Source organism: Lithobates pipiens, unplaced genomic scaffold (assembly GCF_037356315.1).
Source record: "Lithobates pipiens isolate NorthernLeopardFrog02 unplaced genomic scaffold, aLitPip1_a1.2 Scaffold_8, whole genome shotgun sequence".
In the NCBI taxonomy this organism is placed as follows: Eukaryota; Metazoa; Chordata; class Amphibia; order Anura; family Ranidae; genus Lithobates; species Lithobates pipiens.
This window is the reverse complement of record NW_027507903.1, coordinates 11,809,524-11,834,129: the sequence shown is the minus strand read 5'-3', so window position 1 is coordinate 11,834,129 and position 24,606 is coordinate 11,809,524. Positions and strand designations below refer to the sequence as shown.

At 47.5% G+C, this 24,606-nt stretch overlaps 1 protein-coding gene across 2 annotated transcripts in view; it reads right to left on the bottom strand.

The window, feature by feature from the left end:
• The window catches only part of LOC143963450 (immunoglobulin superfamily DCC subclass member 3-like), a 319,528-nt gene that overhangs the window by 94,253 nt on the left and 200,669 nt on the right, over positions 1 to 24,606 (bottom strand). For both annotated transcript variants that reach the window (XR_013270965.1, XM_077473082.1), the window contains exon 7: positions 3,014 to 3,179. Coding sequence is in view for 1 of the 2 variants with exons in the window: in XM_077473082.1 (XP_077329208.1) it covers positions 3,014 to 3,179 (166 nt within the window). In the remaining variant the exon portion in view is untranslated. The remainder of the gene's footprint in view (positions 1 to 3,013; positions 3,180 to 24,606) is intronic.

Genomic DNA, 24,606 nt, shown 5'->3' with positions numbered 1-24,606 from the left:
CATAGTGTCCCTGCAAAGCTCCCCTCCCCCTTGAGCCACCAATCCAACAGTGTCCCAGATTGCCCCGCAACCTCCTACAGTGCGCCCTAGTCCCACAGTACTCTCCAGTCTCCCACAGTGACCCTGCAAAGCGCCCATCCTCTAGGAGAGACTCCAGCTCCCTCCAGAGACCGCTTATGGGCCAGGGACTCCCTCTTTCTGGTCGTCCAGTCTGTTGCAGATCCCTTAACTTACCACAGTGTGTCCCAGCTCCTATAGTACCCCCAAGCCCCCATAATTGCCCACAGTGCCTCTCAAGCCCCTACCACCTCCCTTCACCCCCCTACCATTTCCCATCAACCTCTAAGAGTGCCAGATAGCCTCCCAAAGCCCCCCTAGCCTGCCGCAAAGCCCCCACCCCCCTCGTGCCACCAATCCAACAGTGTCCCAGAGTGCCTCCCAACCTCCTACAGTGCCCCCTAGTCCCACAGTGCTGTCCAGACTCCCACAGTGTAACTGCAAAACTCCTGTCCTCTAGTAGAGACTCCAGCTCCTTCCAAAGACGGGTTCCAGGACAGGGTCTCCCTTTTCCTGTACGTCTAGTCAGCTAGAGGTCCCTTAACCTACCACAGTGCCTCCTAGCTTCTATAGTACCCCTAAACTCCCATAATTGGCCACAGTGCACCTCAACCACCCTACCAGTCCCCCCAACCTCCCAAAGTGCTCCCTAGCCCTCTGCACAGCCTCCAGTCCCCAAGAAACTATCAGATAAGCACTTGAACAACCACAACCTACAGGGATATACAATGTAATACTGACATACCAAGTCTGCCGGAAAATCCGATCGTGTATACACGGCATTAGTTACATAGTAGGTGAGGTTGAAAAGAGACACAAGTACATCAAGTCCAACCTATGTGTGTGATTACATAGGTTGGACTTGATGTACTTGTGTCTCTTTTCAACCTCACCTACTATGTAACTAATGCCGTGTATACACGATCGGATTTTCCGGCAGACTTGGTCAATCCACTGGCCTTTGCAGCGGAGGTCCGCTGGACTTTCCGACAAGCAGACTTGCATTCACACACGAACTGACTTTCCGGCGAACTAAGTCCGACAGACTTCCCGACAGACTTTTGGCGGAATTCCGACGGACTTTCCAAATGCTCACACATGGACTAAAGTCCATTAATTTTGAATGTGACTCCAGGTATGACGGGACTAGGGAAGGAAGTCAATCTCGGCTCTTTCATCAGCGAGACTTACACTATGCGAGCCTCGTTGCCTGGTATGGATTTTAAGGGTAACCCCTACGCCGAAAAAACGGCATGGGGGTCCCCCCAAAGTCCATACCAGACCCTTATCCGAGCACACAGCCCGGCCAGCCAGGAAAGGGGGGGGGCAAACGAGCGCCCCCCCCCTCCTGAACCGTACCAGGCTGCATGCCCTCAACATGGGGGGGTTGTGCTTTGGGGAAGGGGGGTGCCCTGCGGCCCCCCACCCCAAAGCACCTTGTCCCCACGTTGATGAGGATAAGGGCCTCTTCCCGACAACCATGGCTGTTGGTTGTCGGGGTTCTGTGGGCGGTGGGATTATCGGAATTCGGGAGCCCACTTTAATAGGCGGGCTCCCGGCTCCCCCACCGTATGTCAATGAGTATGGGATACATCGTACCCCTACCCATTCACCTGGGGGAAAATGTGTCAATAAAAAAACACACTACACAGGTTTTAAAAGTAGTTTATTGGGCAGCTCTGGAGCTCTTCTTCCAACTTACATAGTTACATAGTTAGTAAGGTTGAATAAAGACACCAGTCCATCCAGTTCAACCTGAGTGAGTGTCTACAATTGTCCTTATCCCTGTACATTGCACACTCACATCCATCCCTACCCTCAAGGAGCCCACAATCCCAGGTCCCCATTCATATACTAGGGCCAATTTTGGACAGAAGCCAATTAACCTACCTGCATGTCTTTGGAGCGTGGGAGGAAACCGGAGTTCCCGGAGGAAACCCACGCAAGCACAGGGAGAACATGCAAACTCCAGGCAGGTAGTGTCTTGGTTGGGATTCAAACCAATGACCCTTTTTACTGCTAGGTGAGAGTGCTAACCACTACACCACTGTGCCGACTTCGGGGATCTTCTTCCGACTTTGGGGGTCTTCTTTCGACTTCTCCGCGCTTCCCGGTTCTTCTTGCCGGGCTCCTCCGCTATCTTCTGCTCTTTTGCTAGCGGAGGAGCCCGGCTTTCTCCTTCGCCTTCTTCCTTCTTCTGTTCTTCCGATGTTGATGCGGCGCTCTCTCGCGCTGTAATGCCGTGGACACGGTGCGCAGAGACTTATATAGGCATACGAGGCGGAGTCACTGGGTGATGTCACCCGTGACCCCACCCCTTATGACGTCACAGTCCCAGCATGCCCTGGGAATGTGAAGTCATAAGGGGTGGGGTCACGGCATTACAGTGGGAGAGAGCGTCGTGTCAACATCGGAAGAACAGAAGAAGGAAGAAGAAGAAGAAGACAGTGATGGTGACGACGAAGGCTCATCCGCTAGCAAAAGAGCGGCAAAAGAGCAGAAGATAGAGGAGGAGCCCGCTGAGAAAAACCGGAAAGCGCAGAGAAGTCAGAAGAAGACCCCCAAAGTCGGAAGAAGACCCCCGGAGCTGCCTAATAAACTATTTTAAAAACCTGTGTAGTGTGTTTTTTTATTGACACTTTTTCCCCCAGGTGAATGGGTAGGATCGTGTGTACGCGGCATAAGACAGTAAACTGGCCCTTTGCTTGGAAAGTTTAGAGACCCATGCTGTAAGTGATGGTGGTACAACCCTGTACTAGGGATGCAGCCTGGATTATCTATTGTTACTTAGGTAGTGTACTGTTTTCCGCTACCTTTTCCATAACAACGGAATTCATTTTGCACAATGCATGCAGCAATATCAGAAGAATTATGCGATAATACTGTGACAACCAGAATAGGTATGTCTAGTTTACACAGCCATATCTTCTCACCATTGCCTCTTTTTCCATCATACCTGTTGTTATTCTTCAGCTTGATATGTCCATTGGGCTCCAGCTCCTGGCCATTCTTTAGCCATGTGATCTGAGGCGGTGGCTCTCCCTGGGCCAGACAGGTGAAGATTGCTGTAGTGCCAACAGGCCGGGAAATGGACTGCGGGTGCTGGACAAACTCAGCTGGGGCTATAAGAGACAAAAATACAGAAGAATGGGCTAAATATGCACAACGGAGGGCTCCAAGCTGTCATTATAAGAGGACATAGAGAAAAAAAATATAAAAGATGGAATCAGGACTTGGTTTGGTTTTCCTTGCAGTGCTTCTTTTTTCCCCAGTGGGAACATGGTGGCATGCAGTTCCTGTCACTCCTCCAGCAATGATTGTATGTACTGGGTTCATTGGCGTGCTTTGAGGGGTCTGTTGATGTTAGGGGGGTGTTGCGGGAGGGCATAGCTCACAACTGTCCCTGATTTTGAGGGACTGTCCCGCATTCGGGACAGTCCCTCTGCCCATCCTTCCTCCTCATTCGTCCCTCATGTTGATCTGATCTATATAGTTGTATATAAAATGCGCTACTTATCTATCAAAAAGTGTTTCCCAGTGCAAAACCAAAATTCATCCAATTTCTAAATTGCTACATTTGTAAATTCCAAAAGCCAATATAAAGCAATAGTAGTGGTAAAAAAGCACTGGTGGGTTTAACCAATCATTTCTTGTAAAATTCTCCTTTAAAGGAGGTGTGGTAGGGGGTGTGTCCTATGCCTATATACTTTTGCTAATGGTTGCCCCTCATTCCCATCTCAGAAAGTTGAAAGGTATGGGGGGGGGGGGGGGGCTATTGTTATTGTGGAGGATCTATTGTTGCTGAGGTGACTCTATTGCTGCTGCAGGGGATCCATTGTTGCTGGGGTGGATCTATTGTTGCTGGGGTGGATCTACTGTTTCTGGAGTGGTTCTATTGTTGCTGAAGCAGATGAATTGTTGCTGGGGTGGACCTATTGTTCTTGGGGGTGGTTCTATTGTTGCTGGGGGGAATCAATTGTCGCTGGGGTGGATCTATCGTTGCTGGGAAATCTATTGTTGCTTGGGAGGAACTATTGTTGTTGAAGGAGATCAATTGTTGCTTGAGTGGGCTTATTGTTGCTGGCAATAGCCAATGATGTCAACAGCGCATGTGCAGTGACAGTCTGCATTCAAGGCACACAGAGGGGGGTAGGGGGTGAAACAAGGGTCAGTGCTCAGAGGTGGGTAGGGGGTGAAACAGGGGTCATTGCTTGGAGGTAGGTAGGGGGTAAAACAAGGGTCAGTGCTCGGAGGTGGGTTGGAGACAAGTGTCAGTGTTCAGAAGTGGGTAGACAAAGGTCAGTGCTCAGAAGTGGGTAGGGGTGGAGGCAAGGTTCAGTGCTCGGAGGTGGGTAGGGGGTGGAGACAAGGGTCAGTGCTTGGAGGTGGGTAGGGGTTGGAGATGAGAGTCAGTGCTCAGAAGTGGGTAGAGGCCGGAAACAACGGTCAGTGCTCGGAGGTGGGTAGGGGGTGGAGACAAGGGTAAGTGCTCAGAGGTGGGTAGGGGGTGAAACAAGAGTCAGTGCTTGGTGGTGGGTAGGGGATGAAACAAGGGTCAGTGCTTGGAGGTGGGTAGGGGATGAAACAAGGGTCTGTACTCCGAGGTGGGTAGGGGGTGAAGACAAGGGTCAGTGCTTGGAGGTGGGTACGGGGTGAAGACAAGGGTCAGTGCTCAGAGGTGGGTAGGGGGTGGAGATAAGGGTCAGTGTTCAGAAGTGGGTAGGGTGTGGAGACAAGGGTCAGTGCTCAGAAGTGGGTAGAGGTGGAGTTAAGGGTCAGTGCTCGGAGGTGGGTAAGGGGTGGAGACATGGGTCAGTGCTTGGAGGTGGGTAGGGGTTGGAGATGAGAGTCAGTGCTCAGAAGTGGGTAGGGGGTGGAGAAAAGGGTCAGTGCTCGGAGGTGGGTAGGGGTGGAGACAAGGGTCAGTGCTCGAAGGTAGGTAGGGGGTGTAGACAACGGTCAGGGCTCAAAGGTGGGTAGGGGGTGAAGAAAAGGGTCAGTGCTCAGAAGTGGGTAGGGGGTGGAGACAAGGGTCAGTGCTCGGAGGGGGTTAGGGGGTGGAGACAAGGGTCAGTGCTTGGAAGTGGGTAGAGGTTGGAGATGACAGTCAGTGCTCAGAAGTGGGTAGGGGGCGGAGACAAGGATCAGTGCTTGTAGGTGGGGAGAGGGTGGAGACAAGGGTCAGTGCTCAGAGGTGGATAAGGGGCGGAGACAAGGGTCAGTGCTCAGAGGTAGGTAGGGGGTGAAACAAGGGTTAGTGCTCGGAGGTGGGTAGGGGCTGAAACAAGGGTTAGTGATCAGAGGTGGGTAGGGAGTGAAACAAGGGCCAGTGCTCAGATTTGGGTAGGGGGTGAAACAAGGGTCAGTGCTCGGAGGTGGGTAGGGGTGAAACAAGGGTTAGTGCTCGGAGGTGGGTAGGGGGTGAAACAAGGGTCAGTTCTCGGAGGTGGGTAGGGGGTGGAGACAAGGGTCAGTGCTCGGAGGTGGGTAGGGGGTGGAGAGAAGGGTCAGTGCTTGGAGGTGGGTAGGGGGTGGAGAGAAGGGTCAGTGCTTGGAGGTGGGTAGGGGGTGGAGAGAAGGGTCGGTGTTCGGAGGTGGGTAGGAGGTGGAGAGAAGGGTCAGTGCTTGGAGGTGGGTAGGGGGTGGAGAGAAGGGTCAGTGCTCGGAGGTGGGTAGGGGGTGGAGGGTCAGTGATTGGAAGTGGGTAGGGGTGGAGACAAGGGTCAGTGCTCGGAGGTGGGTAGGGGGTGGAGAGAAGGGTCAGTGCTCGGAGGTGGGTAGGGGGTGGAGACAAGGGTCAGTGCTCAGAGATGGGTAGGGGGTGGAGACAAGGGTCAGTGCTCGGGGGTGGGTACGGGGTGGAGAGAAGGGTCAGTGCTTGGAGGTGGGTAGGGGTGGGAGACAAGAGTCAGTGCTCGGAGGTGGGTAGGGGTTGGAGATGAGAGTCAGCGCTCAGAAGTGGGTAGGGGGCGGAGACAAGGGTCAGTGTTCATAGGGAGGTAGGGGGTGAAGACAAGGGTCAGTGCTCTGAGGTGGGTAAAGGGTGGAGGGTCAATGCTCTGAGGCTGATAGGGGTGGAGGATCAGTGTTTGGAGGTGGGTAGGGGGTGGAGAGAAGGGTCAGTGCTCGGAGGTGGTTAGGGGGTGGAAGGGTCAGTGCTCAGAGGTAAGTAGGGGATGGAGACAAGGGTCAGTGCTCGGAGGTTGGTAGGGGGGTGGAGACAAGGGTCAGTGATCGGAGTTGGGTAGGGGGTGTAGACAAGGGTCAGTGCTCAGAGGTGGGTAGGGGGTGGAGACAAGGGTCAGTGCTCGGAGGTGGGTAGGGGGTGGAGAGAAGGGTCAGTGCTCGGAGGTGGGTAGGGGGTGGAGAGAACGGTCAGTGCTCGGAGGGGGGTAGGGGGTGGAGAGAAGGGTCAGTGCTCGGAGGTGGGTAGGGGGTGGAGAGAAGGGTCAGTGCTCAGAGGTGGGTAGGGGGTGGAGAGAAGGGTCCGTGCTCAGAGGTGGGTAGGGGGTGGAGAGAAGGGTCAGTGCTCGGAGGTGGGTAAGGGTGGGAGACAAGGGATGACTTGGTAGGGGAGAACCTGCACCTATTCTCTGAAAGAAATGTATGGAGAACAGTGGCGTAACTAGAACCTTCGGGGCCCCGATGCAAGAAACCATGAAGGGCCCCCCTGAACCCCAGCCAGGGCCCTTCTCTCAGAGTCCGGCGGTGGAACTCCAGGGCGTGGTCACAGGTATGACCTTTGTGAGACCTGTAGTTCCACCACAGGCATCAGTAGTTTTTTTTTATTATTTTTATTTTTTATTTTTAGGTGCCCCATTGGGGGACTGTCCCTTGGCAGGATGGGGTCCCTGTCCCCAGAAGAGCTGAGGTCCTTTTCTCCAGGGCAGATGAAGTTACTGCCCCCAGGTGAGAAGGGGTCCCTGTCCCCAGGGGAGATGGGGGTCCCTGTCCCCACGTGAGAAGGGGCCCCTGTCCCCAGGGGGAGATGGAGGGGGTATATAATGGTGTGTGGGGGATGGGGGCGGCACAGTGGTGTAGTGGTTAGCACTCTCACCTAGCAGTAAAAAGGGTCGCTGGTTCAAATCCCAACCACGACACTACCTGCCTGGAGTTTGCATGTTCTCCCTGTGCCTGCGTGGGTTTCCTCCGGGTACTCCGGTTTCCCCCCACACCCCAAAGACATGCAGCTAGGCTAATTGGCTTCTGTCCAAAATTGGCCCTAGAATTTGAATGGGGAATTTAGATTGTGGGATCTTTGAGGGTAGAGACCAATGTGAGTGTGAAATGTACAGGGATAGGGGTAGACACTCACTCAGGTTGAACTGGATGGACTGGTGTCTTTATTCAACCTTACTAACTATGAAACTATGAAACTATGACCAAGCTGTAGGCCGCACACTCATCCATGTTGGCCTGGGATCCATCCAGTGTGCTGGATGGGCGATCAGCATATCTCCCAGAAAGACCTTTCATCATCTGTGTATGACGGGGGAGGAGGGGGGCTGGCAGACAAGCCTGCAGTGTCCTCCGGGGGGCTCTCATAGGGCTGCAATGCATCTGTGTGCTTAAAGTTTGTTTACCCGGGAGAAGTATGCAGTGCAGTGTGGGCTGGACTTGGGGGGGACTCTGGCTGGGGAGAACAGACATCGGACTGAGCGGCAATGCATGGAGTAGGAGAGGGGTACTCTAAGGATCCGGCTGAGGACACAGGTCATGCGGGGAATGCACAACTAAAGAGCAGCCAGTGCGATAGTCGAGCATGGAGCTCTGCTAGTCACCCTCCACCTCCAGCCACCCGTGTGCATGGTGCACTGGTACCCCTAGCTGCCTATGCTGCTGCCGGCCATATGTAGAGGGGGCTGCATGGGCCCCCTGCATCACAGGGCCCAGTTGCGGTCGCGACTGCTGCACCCCCTATAGTTACGCCCCTGATGGAGAAGGTGAAAAGAGACCATAAATGTTGAAGCAGATCTTTCATGAAAATACAAGACTGGCTTATCTGGGAGCCCCTGATTCCCACAAGTAAAGAATACCGAAAATAGCGAGAAAACAAGAAGAAAGACGTAATAAAAAGTACCGTATATACTCGAGTATAAGCCGAGATTTTCAGCCTCTTTTTTGAGGCTGAAAGTGCCCCCTCGGCTTATACTCGAGTCACCGCTGTCTGACTGCTTGATCAGCGTATCGAGCAGACAGACGGCGGACATTAAAATTCAAAAGCCGCGCCTCCTTCTCCGCCTCCGCCTGTGATAGGCGGAACACTGAATTTCCCAGCAGCCTGTGTTCCGCCTATCACGGACATCCGCTCATTCTCATACTACGGACGAGTATGAGAGGATGTCCGTGATAGGCGGAACACAGGCTGCTGGGAAATTGAGTGTTCCGCCTATCACAGGCGGAGGCGGAGGCGCGGCTTTTGAATTGTAGAATGGCCGCCGAGAAGAGCGGCGATCCTGGAGCGGCGATCCATCGGCACGACACGGGACGGAGGAGGCACGGGACGGAGGAGGCACGGGACGGAGGAGGCACGGGACGGAGGAGGCACGGGACGGAGGAGGCTCGGGACGACGGCGGCTCGGGACGGAGGCTTGGGACACAGGTAGGCTGGACACACACACAAGGCTGCACGGACACACACACACACACACACACACACACACACACACACACACACACACACACAGGGATGGATTGAACCTCAATTTTAGGCTGTTTAGTCGGTGATTTGATACCAGGAAGTGTCTGGAAGCCGAGGTCTGAAGGATTATTTTCTTCTTAGTTATTTTAGAATGTAATGGGTACCGTATATACTCGAGTATAGGCCGACCCGAATATAAGCCGAGGCCCCCAATTTACCCCCAAAAAACTGGAAAACTTATTGACTCGTGTATAAGCCGAGGGTGAGACATGGCTGTCCATCCCTGTGTGTCCGTCCATCCCTGTGTGTGTGTCCGTCCATCCATCCCTGTGTGTGTGTCCATCCATCCATCCATCCATCCCTGTGTGTGTGTCCGTCCATCCATCCCTGTGTGTGTGTATCCATCCATCCATCCATCCCTGTGTGTGTGTGTGTGTGTGTGTGTGTGTATCCATCCATCCATCCATCCATCCCTGTGTGTGTGTGTGTGTGTGTGTGTGTGTGTGTGTGTGTGTGTGTGTGTCCGTGCAGCCTTGTGTGTGTGTCCAGCCTACCTGTGTCCCAAGCCTCCGTCCCGAGCCGCCGTCGTCCCGAGCCTCCTCTGTCCCGTGCCTCCTCTGTCCCGTGCCTCCTCTGTCCCGTGCCTCCTCTGTCCCGAGCCTCCTCCGTCCCGTGCCTCCTCCGTCCCGTGCCTCCTCCGTCCCGTGTCGTGCCGATGGATCGCCGCTCCAGGATCGCCGCTCTTCTCGGCGGCCATTCTACAATTCAAAAGCCGCGCCTCCGCCTCCGCCTGTGATAGGCGGAACACTCAATTTCCCAGCAGCCTGTGTTCCGCCTATCACGGACATCCTCTCATACTCGTCCGTAGTATGAGAATGAGCGGATGTCCGTGATAGGCGGAACACAGGCTGCTGGGAAATTCAGTGTTCCGCCTATCACAGGCGGAGGCGGAGAAGGAGGCGCGGCTTTTGAATTTTAATGTCCGCCGTCTGTCTGCTCGATACGCTGATCGAGCAGTCAGACAGCGGTGACTCGAGTATAAGCCGAGGGGGCACTTTCAGCCTCAAAAAAGAGGCTGAAAATCTCGGCTTATACTCGAGTATATACGGTACTTTTTATTTGGGCAGTGGGGGGCTAGATAAGCGAACTTTGCATCTGGGTCAACTTTAACCACTTCAACTCCTGAAGATTTTACCCCCCTTCATGACCAGGCCAATTTTTGCTATTTGGCACTGTGCTACTTTAACTGTGCAGTCATGCAACACTGTACCCAAATGTAATTTACATCATTTATTTATTTTTTTCACAAAAATAGAGTTCTCCTTTGGTGATGTTTGATCATCACTGCTTTTTTTTTAATTATTATTCATACAAAAAAAGACAAAAAAAAACAATATTTTTTACTTTCTGCTATAAAACAAATCCAATAAAAAAAAAATAGAAAAATCAAATTTCTTCATAAATTTAGCATAAAATGTATTCTGCTACATGTCTTTAACCACTTCAATACTGGGCATTTTCACCCCCTTCCTGCTCAGGCCAATTTTCAGCTTTCAGCGCTGCCACAATTTGAATGACAATTGCGCGGAGATGCGACATTGTACTCAAATTAAATTTTGATAGTTTTTTTCCCCACAAATAGAGCTTTATTTTGGTGGTAGTTGATCACTTCTGCATTTTAAATTTTTTGCGCTATAAACAAAAAAAGAGCGACAATTAAAAAAAAAAAAAAAAACACATTTATTACTTTTTGCTATAATAAATATCCCAATAAATTTTTCTAAAAACAAATTTTTTCCTCGGTTTAGGCCGATACGTATTCTTCTACATATTTTTGGTAAAAAAAAAAAAACGCAATAAGCATATATTGATTGGTTTGTGCAAATGTTATAGTGTCTACAAAATAGGGGATAAATGTATGTCGTGTTTATTATAAAAAATGTTTTACTACTAATGGTGGCGATCCGTGACTTTTATCATGACTGACATTGCGGCGGACAGATCGGACACTTTTGACACTATTTTGGGACCACTGACATTTATAAAGCGATCGGTGCTATATAAATGCACTGATTACTGTATAGATTCACTAGCAGAGAAGGGGTTAACACTAGGGGGGCGCTGAAGGGGTTAAATGTGTGTCCTAGGGAGTGATTCTAACTGTGGGGGGAGGGGACTGGTGAGGGGAGGAGACCGATCGGTGTTCCTATATACAAGGAACATCTGATCAGTTCTCATCTCCCCTGACAGGACGTGGGTGGATCTGTGTGTTGATACACACAGATCTACGTCCCTGCTCTGTGATGGGCTATATATATATATATATATATATATATATATATATATATATATATATATATATATATATATATATATATATATATATATTTTTTTTTTTTTTTTTTTTTTTTTTCATACTGTCACCAGTCAGTGTCCCTGATCACTGCCACACCAGTTATATAATGAGGTTATACTGAGCTGTATGTAAGTGACTTTATTTTTTTACCTTTCTTTTTTTTATTTTTTATGTACAAATCTATATATTGGATACAAACTACATTATATGGAAAAGCAAACATGTGAAAGTCACATAAAAAATGACTTTAATGTAAGTATTATAATAGTAATTCAAAATATATGCTCACTTAAATTTCTGCTTTTCCTTCAGGGCATGTATAATTCTACTCTGTCTGTGAACATTTACTAAATCTACAGAGAAAATCTAAAACTATAACAATTATAAACAACAAATACAGCAAATAGAAAGATAAGACTGGTACCTTAATAGAAAACTATAGTGTTGCAATACAATATAATTGTCCATTCAAGATATTCTTAAGAAAAAGTCATTTTTCAAGTTCTTTTCTGTGTTAGATAGCTGCTACATCTTTTTTTTCTCTTTTTTGTAGATCTTTTTATTTATTTCCTTCAATTTATTTTACATTTCCTAATATTCCAAAAATGATGACAAAACGTATTTGTAGATGCTATAACATGACAAAAAAATTACAACTCGCCATGCGCCATGCATATATTACTAAATACCTTGGACTGTCTACTTTCCAAAAAGTTTATATTGGGGGGGGGGGGGGGGGGGGGGTATTTTGGACTGTTCTGAAATTTTTGGACCTCAACAAATGAGATTGTCTGTCAGTACATCAGGGTTGATCGATTTTCAGATATATATCCCATAGTTTGTGGACTCTATAACTTTCCTACAGACAGAATAATATACACCGATTTGGGTAGTTTTCAACAAGCAAATGTAGCAGAATACACTTTGGTCCAAAGTTATGAAGAACAAATTGATTTGCACTTTCCCACAGACTGAATAATATACACAGAGTTATTTTCACTAAATACACATAGCAGAATACATATCTGGGCTAAATTTATGAAGAACATTTATTTATTTGCAATATTTTAAAAAAGGAACTAAGAAAAACAATATTTTTTTTAAAATTTTCTGTCTTTTTTATTTTTTTGTTTATTTAGCAAAAAAAACAAAAAAAACAGTAGTGATTAAATATCACTAAAAGAAAGCTCTAGTTGTGTGACCAAAATGCAGTTTTGGTACAACGTTGCAATTCTCAGTGTGAGAGCGCTGAAAGCTGAACAAGGGGGTGAAAGTGCCCGGGTATTGAAATACTTAAGTTAATACATATTGGATAGAATTTCTCTCTTTTATATTTCTTAATATTAAAAAAATTATGACAAAAAAATTACAACTCGCCATCCCTCTTACTAAATACCTTGGACTGTCTACTTTCCAAAAAGTTTTTTTTGTGTGTGTGTGTGTGGGGGGGGGGGGGGGGGGGTATTTGGACTGTTTTTTTGTGGGGGGGGTATTTGGACTGTCCTGACATGTTTGGACCTCAGCAAATGAGATCAGCCGTCAGTACATCAGGGTTGATCGATTTTCAGATATATATCCCATAGTTTGTGGACTCTATAACTTTCCTACAGACTGAATCATTTACACTGATTTATCTTTACTAAATACATGTAGCAGAATACATTTTTTTGGGCTAAATTTATGAAGAACAATTATTTATTTGCAAAATTTTATATCAGGAACTACGAAAAACACGTTTATTTTCTTTTAATTCTTTGTTTTTTTTATAATTTATTTAGCAAAAAAAAAAAAAAACACAGTAGTGATTAAATACCACTAAAAGAAAGTGTTAGTTGTGTAACCAAAATGCAAAAAATGTAGTCTGGGTACAGTGTTGCATGACTGCGCAATTGTCATTCAAAGTGTGAGAGCGCTGAAAGCTGAACATTGGCCTGGGCAGGAAGGGGGTGAAAGTGCCCGGGTATTGAAATGGTTAAGTTAATACATACTTGGATAGAATTTTTTTTACATTTCTTAATATTCCAAAAATTACGAGAAAAAAAATTACAACTCGCCGTGCCTCTTACTAAATACCTTGGACTGTCTATTTTCCAAAAAGGTTTTTTTTTTAGGGGGGGAGGATATTTGGACTGTCCTGACATTTTTGGACCTCAACAAATGAGATCGGCCGTCAGTACATCAGGATTGATCGATCTTCAGATATATCCCATAGTTTGTGGACTTTCCTACAGACTAAATAATATACACTGAGTTATTTTCACTAAATACATGTAGCAGAATACATTTTTGGGCTAAATTTATGAAGAACAATTATTTATTTGCAAAATTTTATATCAGGAACTAAGAAAAACAAGTTTTTTTTTTTCTGTCTTTTTTTGTTTATTATAAAAAAAAAAAACAGTAGTGATTACATACCACTAAAAGAAAGCTCTAGTTGTATGAACAAATGCTAAAAATGTTATCTGAGTATAGTGTAGCATGGCCCGCGCAATTGTCATTCAAAGTGTGAGAACACTGAAAGCTGAAAATTGTCCTGGGCAGGAAAGTGCCCGGGTATTGAAATGGTTAAGTTAATACATACTTGGATAGAATTTTTTTTACATTTCTTAATATTCCAAAAATTATGCCAAAAAATTACAACTTACTACGCCTCTTACTAAATACCTTGGACTGTCTACTTTCCTAAAACACCCCCCCCCCCTCCCGCTTGAGATCCGATGCTTCTCCTGGCTCTCCCGCGCCATCGGGGACCCGGAGAAAGATGATGGATGATGACCATAGAGATTTCCAGTGACCAGATGGTCACCTGTCATCTCTATGACAGTCGGAGGCCCGGGCACGGTGTTATGAAGTCACATCCGGGCCGTGATAGTAAACAAAGCCACGATCGTGGCTGGTAAAGCATGAGACCGTCATTTATATTTTTGATCTCATGCTTTCCAGCCTGGAGGAGAGATGTGGAGTCTTATAGACCCTACATTTCTTCATAAAGAGGACCTGTCACGAATGATTCCCATTACAAGGGATGTTTAGATTCCTTGTAATAGGAATAAAAGTGATTAAAAAAAAAATTTATAAAAGAAAAAGTGTAAAAATAAAAAAAAAGTTAAATAAAAAAATACATTTTTTTTTTTTAAATTCCCCTGTCCCCAGTAGCTTGCGCTCAGAAGCGAACGCACACGTAAGTCCCGCTCACATATGTAAACGCCGTTTAAACCACACATGTGAGGTATCGCCGCGTGCGTTAGAGCGTGAGCAACAATTATAGCACTAGACCTCCTCTGTAACTTTAAAATGATAACCTGTAAAAAATGTAAAGCGTCACCTATGGAAATTTTTAAGTACCGAAGTTTGGCGCCATTTCACGAGTGTGCGCAATTTTAAAGTGTGACATGTTAGGTATCTATTTACTTGGCGTAACATCATCTTTCACATTATACAAAAAAAAAAATCGGGCTTACTCTACTGTTTTGTTATTTTTAATCATTTTAATAATTTTAATCATTTTTAATCATATTTTTAATCTTTTTTTTTAAATTGTTGCACAAATACCGTGCAAGATGAAAACGGTCGCCATTTTATTCCCTAGGGTGTCTGCTTAAAAAAAACATATATAATGTCTGAGTAATTTTCTAGCAAAAAAAAATGATGATTTTTACGTGTAGGAGAGGAGTGCCAGGATAGATTAATACATACTTGGATCGAATTTTTTTAAACCAGAGTTTAGTGTAAGTTTAACCTTCTATGAAGTAAGACTTGAAGATCTGTAGATGGGAGTGCGGTCGCGGCACTTACATGCCCCACGCTTGTCTCCATTCATTTGATCCGGAGATTTTCAGGTCTAACATTCGGGAGCTGGGCACACTTCTCCTCCCAGGCTTTGCTGGCAGCCCAGCTCTCTGCTTAAATCACCAAAGACTTCTACGGGGCTGGCGATTAATTTTGGTCGCCTGCAGAGCATTGAGAACAGAGGAGAGGCAGCTGTGCAAGTTTATACTCGCTGTATTCGGATAACGGGGATAAGCGTCATGACCGGTTCTCTGCTTACCTGACCCCCCGTCTGGAGATATTTGGGCCTTTTTTTCCCGTCAATTAAAATATCGTTGTTTCAGAAGAAGTCAAAGCAAAATCCCGGGGGTTTGTGTGGCAGCTGCCAACTAATCCTCACAGCGGGAAGAAAAATCCTTCTCTGAATGGCATCGGAATTATTCCTTGGATTAATCTCACCGGTGATGAATCCTCTTAAAGATACTTGGAGATGCCAATACTGCTAAGAAAAGCCTCTAATTAAGAATTGGCCACCTGCAATGGCAAAGGATTCCAATGTCTGATCCAACTTGAGTACCGTGTACACACTCACCGAACACTTTATTAGGTCCACCTTGCTAGTAGCGGGTTGGACCTCCTTTTGCCTTCATTCTTGGTGGCATAGATACAACAAGGTGTTGGAAACGTTCCTCAGAAGTTTTGCTCCATAGTGACATGATAACATCACACAGTTGCTCAGTGGCGTAACTAGAACCTTCAGGGCCCCGATGCAAGACACCATGAAGGGCCCCCCTGAACCCCAGCCAGGGCCCTTCCCCTCCGAGTCCGGCGGTGGAACTCCAGGGCGTGGTCACAGGTATGACCTTTGTGAGACCTTTAGTTCCACCACTGGCATCAGTAGTTTTTTTTTATTATTTTTATTTTTTATTTTTAGGTGCACCATTGGGGGACTATCCCTATGCAGGATGGGGACACCGTCCCCAGAAGAGATTAGGTCCTTTTCTCCAGGGCAGATGAAGTTACTGCCCCCAGATGAGAAGGGGTCCCTGTCCCCAGGGGAGGTGGGGGTCCCTGTCCCCACGTGAGAAGGGGTCCCTGTCCCCAGGGGGAGATGGAGGGGGTATGTATTGGTGTGTGGGGGATGGGGTTCTCTCACTCACCATGACCAAGCTGTAGGCCGCGCTAGGGTCGCCACCTTTTCCTCAAGTCAAACCCGAACACTTTAGTGGCGCACAATTATTATTTTTTTGTTGTATAAACTGTACATCTATTTTGCTATTAAATAGCATTTCTAATCATATGAAGTTAATAACAAGAGTTCCGATTTACACAGAGTTCTCCTTTTACATTTGAACCCGCAGAGTTCCCTTTCACTGTAAGGGGGGACTCTGCAGACTCTGATGTAAGGGAGAACTCTGAGGACTCTAACATAAGGGATGCTCTGGGAACCCTGATCTAAGGGGGGACACTGAGAACTCTGGTGTACGGAGAGGACTCTGATGTAAAGGGGAACACTGCTGCCTCTGGTGTAAAGGGGAACTCTGATGTAAGGGGTGCTCTGAAAACCCTGTTTTACCTTAGTGTACTCACTCAGAGGCAAGAGAGAGAAGGTGGGAGACTTCAGTCACAAACAGGGATGGATGGTGAGCTCACTCACCCCTTGGCAGTCAGCACCTTTCATCCAGATGTATCTGAGGCTGCTGGACTTCAAATTTCCAGCCCCCACTTTCCTTTTCCGAGGCACATCCCTGGGGATTGGAGTGTGGACAGAGGGGTAGGAGCGGGAGGAAGAGGTGCAGATCGAGGCCTCACTCCTCTCCCATCTGTACATATATTTGGGGGGGGGGGGGGGATTGTTAATAATGGCTTTGGACAGTGTGAAAGAGTGTAACGGACACTCAGCTTAGACAACTGCAGCCAGCAACCCTTCTGGGAAGCCATAGTCCAGTCTGAATGTGTCCGGGTTTCAGGCAGTCTGAAACCCGGACGCATGATGCCAAACCCGAACTGTCCGGGTGAATCCTGGACAGGTGGCAACCCTAGGCCGCGCACTCATCCATGTTGGCCTGGGCTCCATCCAGTGTGCTGGACGGGTGATCAGCATATCTCCCAGAAAGACCTTTCATCATCTGTGTATGACGGGAGAGGAGGGGGGCCGGCAGACAAGCCTGCAGTGTACTCCGGGGGGCTCTCATAGGGCTGCACTGCATCTGTGTGCTTAAAGTTTGTTTACCCGGGAGAAGTATGCAGTGCAGTGTGGGCCGGACTCAGGGGGGGGGCGGAACCCTGGCTGGGGAGAACAGACATCGGACTGAGCGGCAATGCATGGAGTAGGAGAGGGGTACTCTAAGGAGCCGGCTGAGGACACAGGTCATGCGGGGAATGCACAACTAAAGAGCAGCCAGTGCGATAGTCGAGCATGGAGCTCTGCTAGTCACCCTCCACCTCCAGCCACCCGTGTGCATGGTACACTGGTACACCTAGCTGCCTATGCTGCTGCTGGCCATATGTAGAGGGGGCTGCATGGGCCCCCTGCATCACAGGGCCCAGTTGCGGTCGTGACTGCTGCACCCCCTATAGTTACGCCCCTGCAGTTGCTGCAGATTTGTCTCTTCCATTCCACCACATCCCAAAGGATCTCTGTTGGATGAGATGTGGTGAGTGTGGAGGCCACTGGAGGACAGGGACCTCATTGTCCAGTGGTGAGATGATCTTTGTGACATGGTGCATTATCCTGCTGGAAGGAGCCATCAGAAGATGGGAACACTGTAGCCATAAAGGGATGGGGCAACAATACTCAGGTAGGCCGTGGGGTCTCAACGATGCTTAATTGGTACTAAGTGGCCAAAGTGTGCCAAGAAAATATCCCCCCCCCCCCCCACACCATTACACCACCACCACCAGCCTGAACCGGTGATACAAGGCAGGATGGACCCATGCACAACATTCTGGCCCCACCATCTGAATGTTGCAACTGAAATCCAGACTCATCAGGCCAGGCAACGTTTTTTCAATCTTCTATTGTCCAATTTTGGTGATCCTGTGCCAATTGTAGCCTCAGTTTCCTGTTCTTAGTTGACAGGTGTGGCACCCGGTGTGGTCTTCTGCTGCTGTAGCCCATCTACTTTAAGGTTGGATGTGTCGTGGGTTCAGAGATGGTATCATGCATACCTTGGTTGTAACGAGAGGTTATTTGAGTTACTGTTGCCTTTCTATCATCTGGAACCAGTCTGCCCATTCTCCTCCGACATCAACAAGGCATTTTCCTCCACACAACTGCTGCACACTGGATATTTTCTCTTTTTCTCACCATTCTCTGTAAAACCGAGAGATGACTGTGTGTGAAAAAAACAGTAGATCAGCAGTTTTTGAAATACTCAGACCAGCTCGTCTGGCACCAACGACCGCGCCACGTTCAAAGTCACTTAAATCCTCTTTCTTCCCCATTCTGATGCTCGGTTTGGACTTCAGCAAGTCTTCTTCGCCACGTCTAGATGCCTAAAAGCATTGAGTTGCTGCCATGTGATTGGCCGATTAGCAGCTTCTGTTACCAAGCAATTGAACAGGTGTACCTAATAAAGTGGTCAGTGAGTGTATCCGGGCTCGTATTGAAGTGGTTTTACCGGGATCATGGATGAGACCAGAACCGGGATTCCAGGACCGTTTTTTTTTTCAGTAGGTGATTCTTTTCCATGTAAAAGTGATCCAGCTGGCTATGCAGCCGTGGGATCACTTTTAGCCCTTGTACACACGGTCGGACATTCCAACGAAAAATGTCTGATCGGACCGTGTTGTCGGATAATCTGACCGTGTGTGGCATCCATCGGACTTTTTCCGTCGGAATATCTAACCGACAAATTTTGAGAGCTGGATCTAAAATTTTTCGACAACATGATCCGATCGGACTTTGTCCGATCGTTTGTAGAGAATTCCGATCGGACAAAGTGCCACGCATGCTCAGATCAAATTCCTAGACCTAAGCTATTGGCTACTAGCCGCAACGTAGTCCCGTCGTAACGAAATAACATCATCGTGTTACGAACGATCGGATTTTCCGACAACTTTGTCCGACCGTGTGTATGCAACACCAGTTTCGGACAAAATCCGACTGATTTTGTTGTCGGAATGTCCGACTGTGTGTACAAAGGCTTACAGGCAACAGAAGACCCTCCCCACCTCCTGACGCTGCTTTTCCCAGGCTCTCTTGCCCCCCCCCCCCCCGGAGCCCAGGATCGATGATACTGGTGGAATTGGAATCTGAACACTGAGTGGAAGGAACCGACGTGGTCCTCCCACTCTGTGGAGTCAAAAACCGGAAGCAACAAGGACTTCATTTGCTTCTTGCAATTCATTGCGGTTTCAGTTTGTTTATTCACAAGACATTACCGGCTGGTACAGCAGCCAATCAAATCGATATCGGGTCGATCGGCTGCTTTTGAGGCCAGAGGAGAGATGGGGGGGGGGGGGGTTCTAACACACCCCGGATCTCCCCATAAAGAGGATCTGTCATGGCTCGTGCTATCACAAGGGATGTCGAATAACTCTTGTGATAGCAATAAAGTAGGGACAATGTAAAAAAAAAAAAAAATACGTTTAAATTAAATAAATAATAAAATAATTTATTTTTTTAAGTGACCGCGCTCACGCACAAAGGCAAAAGCGCAAGTCGGTCCCACGCGCATATCTAAACCTTCCCGATAATTAATGGCACCGAAAGTGATTTTAATCGCAAATTTCCTGCGATTTTTGTCCTCATTTTGGCCCGATCTTTACCATGCTGTGCTTTTAGGGTTTTTCATTAAGTTCACGCGACACAAAATCCGCACCAAAAGCATAACACGGGGGCGCGTTAATGATGCATTACATAGTTAGTCAGGTTGAAAAAAGACACAAGTCCATCCAGTTCAACCTTAAAAACAATAAATAAATGAAATAAATAAATATCGTACAATCCCATATACCCAATATTATACGCACAGTCTATCCAGAGGAAGGTGAAAAAACCCCCAGCAAAGCATGATCCAATTTGCTACAGCAGGGGAAAAAAATTCCTTCCTGATCCCCCCGAGAGACAATCGGATTTTTCCCGGATCAACTTTACCTATAAATGTCAGTACCCAGTTATATTCTGTACATTCAGGAAAGAATCCAGACCTTTCTTAACCACTAGAGATCCGCGCTATAGCTGAATGACGGCTACAGCGCGGACCTCCTTTGCCGAGACGACGTCTATTGACGTCGTCCCGTGCACGAGCGGCCTGCGCGCCCCCTGAGTGACGCGCGCGGCACGCTCTGAGATCAGCGAGTCTATAAGACTTGCCTGATCACGGATCGAAGCAAGGGGTCGATCCCGACCCCTTACCACGTGATCAGCTGTCAGCCAATGACAAAATGAAAAAAAAAGAGCCGATCACCGGAGGCCGTGATCGGGACATCAGTCCCGATCACGGCCAGCTTACCAGTGCCCACCTGCCCCCTGCCAGTGCCACCTCAGTAATTAAAAAGTGGCACCCATCAGTGCTCACAATCTGCCTCAACAACGGTGCTGCACCCTAGTGCCACATATCCGTGCCCATCAGTGTCATCTACCAGTGCCCATCAGTGCCACCTATCAGAGCCACCTATCAGTGCCACCTATCAGTGCCCATCAGTCCCAGCTATCAGTGGTACCTATCAGTGCCCCTTAGTGCCACCCATCCGTGCCACCCATCCGTGCCACCCATCCGTGCCGCCTTATCTGTGCCCATCAGTACTGCCTTATCTGTGCCTATCGGTGCCACCTTATCTGTGCCTATTAGTGCTGCCTTAACTATGCCTATCAGTGCCCACCACTGCAGCCTATCAGTGCCCACCAGTGCCACCTTATCAGCGCACTTCAATGAAGGAGAAAAATGACCTGTTTGCAAAATTTTATAACAAACTATGAAACATGATTTATTTATTTTTGCATCTTTTTTTGTTTGTTTAGCAAAAAATAAAACTCCGAGCTGTAATTAAATACCACCAAAAGAAAGCTCTATTTGTGGGGAAAAAAATTATAAAAATGTAATTTGGGTACAGTGTTGCATGCCCGCGCAATTGTCATTCAAAGTGCATCAGCGCTGAAAGCTGAAAATTGGTTTTGGCAGGAGGGGGTTTTAAGTGCCCAGTAAGCAAGTGGTTAAAGCAATCCACTGAGCTGGCCAGAACCACCTCTGCAGTGAGTCTATTCCACATTTTCAGAGCTCTTACTGTGAAGAAACCTTTCCGTATTTGGAGATGAAATCTCTTTTCCTCTAGATGTAAAGAGTGCCTGCTTGTTGTCTGTGATTAACTTAAAGTGAATAACTCAACACCAAGTTCACTATATGGACCCCTTATGTATTTGTACATGTTAATCATATCCCCCCTTAATCTCCTCTTCTCCAGAGAGAATAAATTCAGTTCCTCTAATCTCTCCTCATAGCTGAGCTCCTCCATGCCTCTTATCAGTTTGGTTGCCCTTCTCTGCACTTTCTCCAGTTCCCCGATATCCTTTTTGAGAACTGGAGCCCAAAACTGAACTGCATATTCCAGATGAGGTCTTATTAATGATTTGTATCGGGGGGCAAAATGATGTCTCTCTCTCTGGACACAATAATGTGTTCTTGCTGCGTTTTCAGTGCATTTGAACTCGGAGGTGTTTTTTTTTTTTTTGTTTTCGTTTTTTTTTTAACTGTTCAAAAATGGAGCAAGCTGGATTTTTAACGCCACAACGGAATCGCACCGCACCCGTGTGAAGACTTTTGAGGCCAGAGGAGAGATCGGGGGGGTTCTAACACACCCCGGATCTCCCCATAAAGAGGACCTGTCATGGCTCGTGCTATCACAAGGGATGTTGTATATCTCTTGTGATAGCAATAAAGTTGATAAAAAAAATTTAGGGACAATGTAAAAAAAAAAAAAAAAAAATAAGTTTAAATTAAATAAATAATAAAATAATTTATTTTTTAAAGTGACCGCGCTCACGCACAAAGGCAAAAGCGCAAGTCGGTCCCACGTGCATATCTAAACCTTCCCGATAATGGCACCGAAAGTGATTTTAATCGCAAATTTCCTGCGATTTTGTCCTCATTTTGGCCCGATTTTTACCATGCTGTGCTTTTGGGGTTTGGGGTTTTTCACGCGACACAAAATCCGCACCAAAAGCACTATGTCTCATATTGATATCAATCATGGGACACTATTTCTCCAACTAATACCAATGATGGGGCACTATTTGATGCACTAATACCAATGATGAGGCATTATTCCTCCACTAATACCAATGATGGGGCACTTTTCCTCCCACTGATACCAATGATGAGGCACTATTGTTCTAACCAATACCAATGATGGGGCACTATTCATCCAACTAACACCAATGATGGGGCACTATTCCTCCCAGTGATAATGATGGGGCACTATTCCCCCCCACTAATGCAAATGATGGGGCACTAGAGAACACAGCAGCCAGACTGGCAACTGGAAAAAAAAATCTGGCAATCAATCACCCCGTCCCTGAGGACCCTCCATTGGCTAGCCGTGAAAGATCAAGTTACAGAGTTACATTCAAGATCCCCGGTCTCACTCACAAATGTACACAAGGAAAAGCCCCGCAATATCTCTGCGACAAAATAAAGCACTACACCCCAGGTCACCCCCTCCGGTCAACTAACCGGAACCTCCTCCGCATCCCCAAGACCCGTTATAAATTAAAAGGTGAGCGAAGGTTCGCAGTCCAAGGACCACGGCTATGGAATGCTCTACCCACGGACATCCGCTCGGAAGAAAACTATCTGTCCTTCAGGAAGAAGCTCAAGACCCATCTCTTCTAAAGACCCAGATGGACACTGGTGGCAAAAGCGCCCTGAGGCAATTTAGTTTGCATATGTAGCGCTATACAAGTTATTCATTCACTACTTCTCCAACTAATAGCAATGATGGGGCACTATTCTTCCCACCGATACCAATGATGGGGCACTATTCCTCCCACCGATACCAATGATGGGGCACTATTCCTCCCACCGATACCAATGATGGGGCACTATTCCTCCCACCGATACCAATGATGGGGCACTATTCCTCCCACTGATAATGATGGGGCACTATTCCTCCCACCAATTCCAATGATGGGACACTATTCCTCCCACTGATATCAATGATGGAGCACTATTCCTTCCACTGATACCAATGATGGGACACTACTTCTCCAACTAATAGCAATGATGGGGCACTATTCCTCCCACTGATACCAATGATGGGACACTACTTCAACTAATAGCAATGATGGGGCACTATTCCTCCCACTGATACCAATGATGGGACACTATTCCTCCCACTGACACCAATGATGGGGCACTATTCCTCCCACTGATACCAATGAAGGGACACTACTTCTCCAACTAATAGCAATGATGGGACACTATTCCTCCCACTGATAACAATGATGGGGCACTATTCCTTCCATGAGAATCAATGATGGGGCACTATTCCTCCCACTGACACCAATGATGGAACACTACTTCTCCAACGAATAGCAATGATGGGGCACTATTCCTCCTATTGATACCAATGATGGGGCACTATTTCTCCAACTGATACCAATGATGGGGCACTATTCCTCCTATTGATACCAATGATGGGGCACTATTCCTCCACTGATACCAATGACGGGGCACTATTCCTCCCACTAATACCAATGATGGGGCACTATTCCTTCTCCCACAGACCACAGGCGATATGTCATCTTTCTTACTCTCTCTGACAACACATCCTGAGGAATTGTCTACTCTTAACTACACTGAGGCCCGTTCTGCTTCCACACTGGTCACAGTCCAACCCCCCTAAAGTCTGAAGAACGGTAAACTGGCCCTTTGTATAGAAGGATTGGCGACCCCTGAACTATGCGAAAGAACCGCCATGATTTCTAGAGTAAAACCGCCATTTGTTTCTTTTTTCTTCTTTTCATTGAAAGTTAGGCCGCGTACACACGGGCGGACTGTTCGCCCAACTTTGTCCGCTGAACAGTGTTTGGGCGGACAGTCCGCTCGTGTGTGGGCTTTCAGCGGACAGTTTCAGCGGACAGTTGGACGGACAAGGTTTTTCGGAAATTCCGAAAAACTGTCCACTGAAACCTTGTTTGAGCGAACAGTCCGCCCGTGTGAAGGCTTGTTCGTCAAACAAAGTTGCGCGCATGCTCAGAAAGGATTTTCACGCCGAAAGCTATAATGCAGTGTATAGGACGTCGTATTTTTCGTCCCGTCGTACGTGCCGTTCACGTCATCGCGCACGGTTTCAGCAAACTGTTCGTCCGTCGTGTGTGGCCATGTCCGTCCATGCTAAGTTTGAGCGGACTGTTTGCCGAAACTGTTGGACGGACAAAGTTGGGCGAACAGTCCGCGCGTGTGTACGCGGCCTAAGGATTATGTTACAGAAGCCTAATGCCGCGCACACACGATCGGAATTTTGGTCAGAAACAGCTCTGAGGTTTTTCCTGACGGAATTCTGCTCAAGCTGTCTTGCCTACACACGGTCACACCAAATTCCTGACCGCCAAGAACGCGGTGACATACAATACGTATGACGTGACTAGAAAAAGGAAGTTCAATAGCCAGTAGCCAATAGCTTCCGTCTCGTAGTTGAATCTGAGCATGCGTGAGGTTTTGCGCGTCGGAATTGCATACACACGATCGGAATTTTTTCAAATTTTTCACTGGCGGGAATCCGGACAGCTCAATTTCCGATGGAGCCTACACACACGGTCGCATTTTCCGATGAAAAGCTC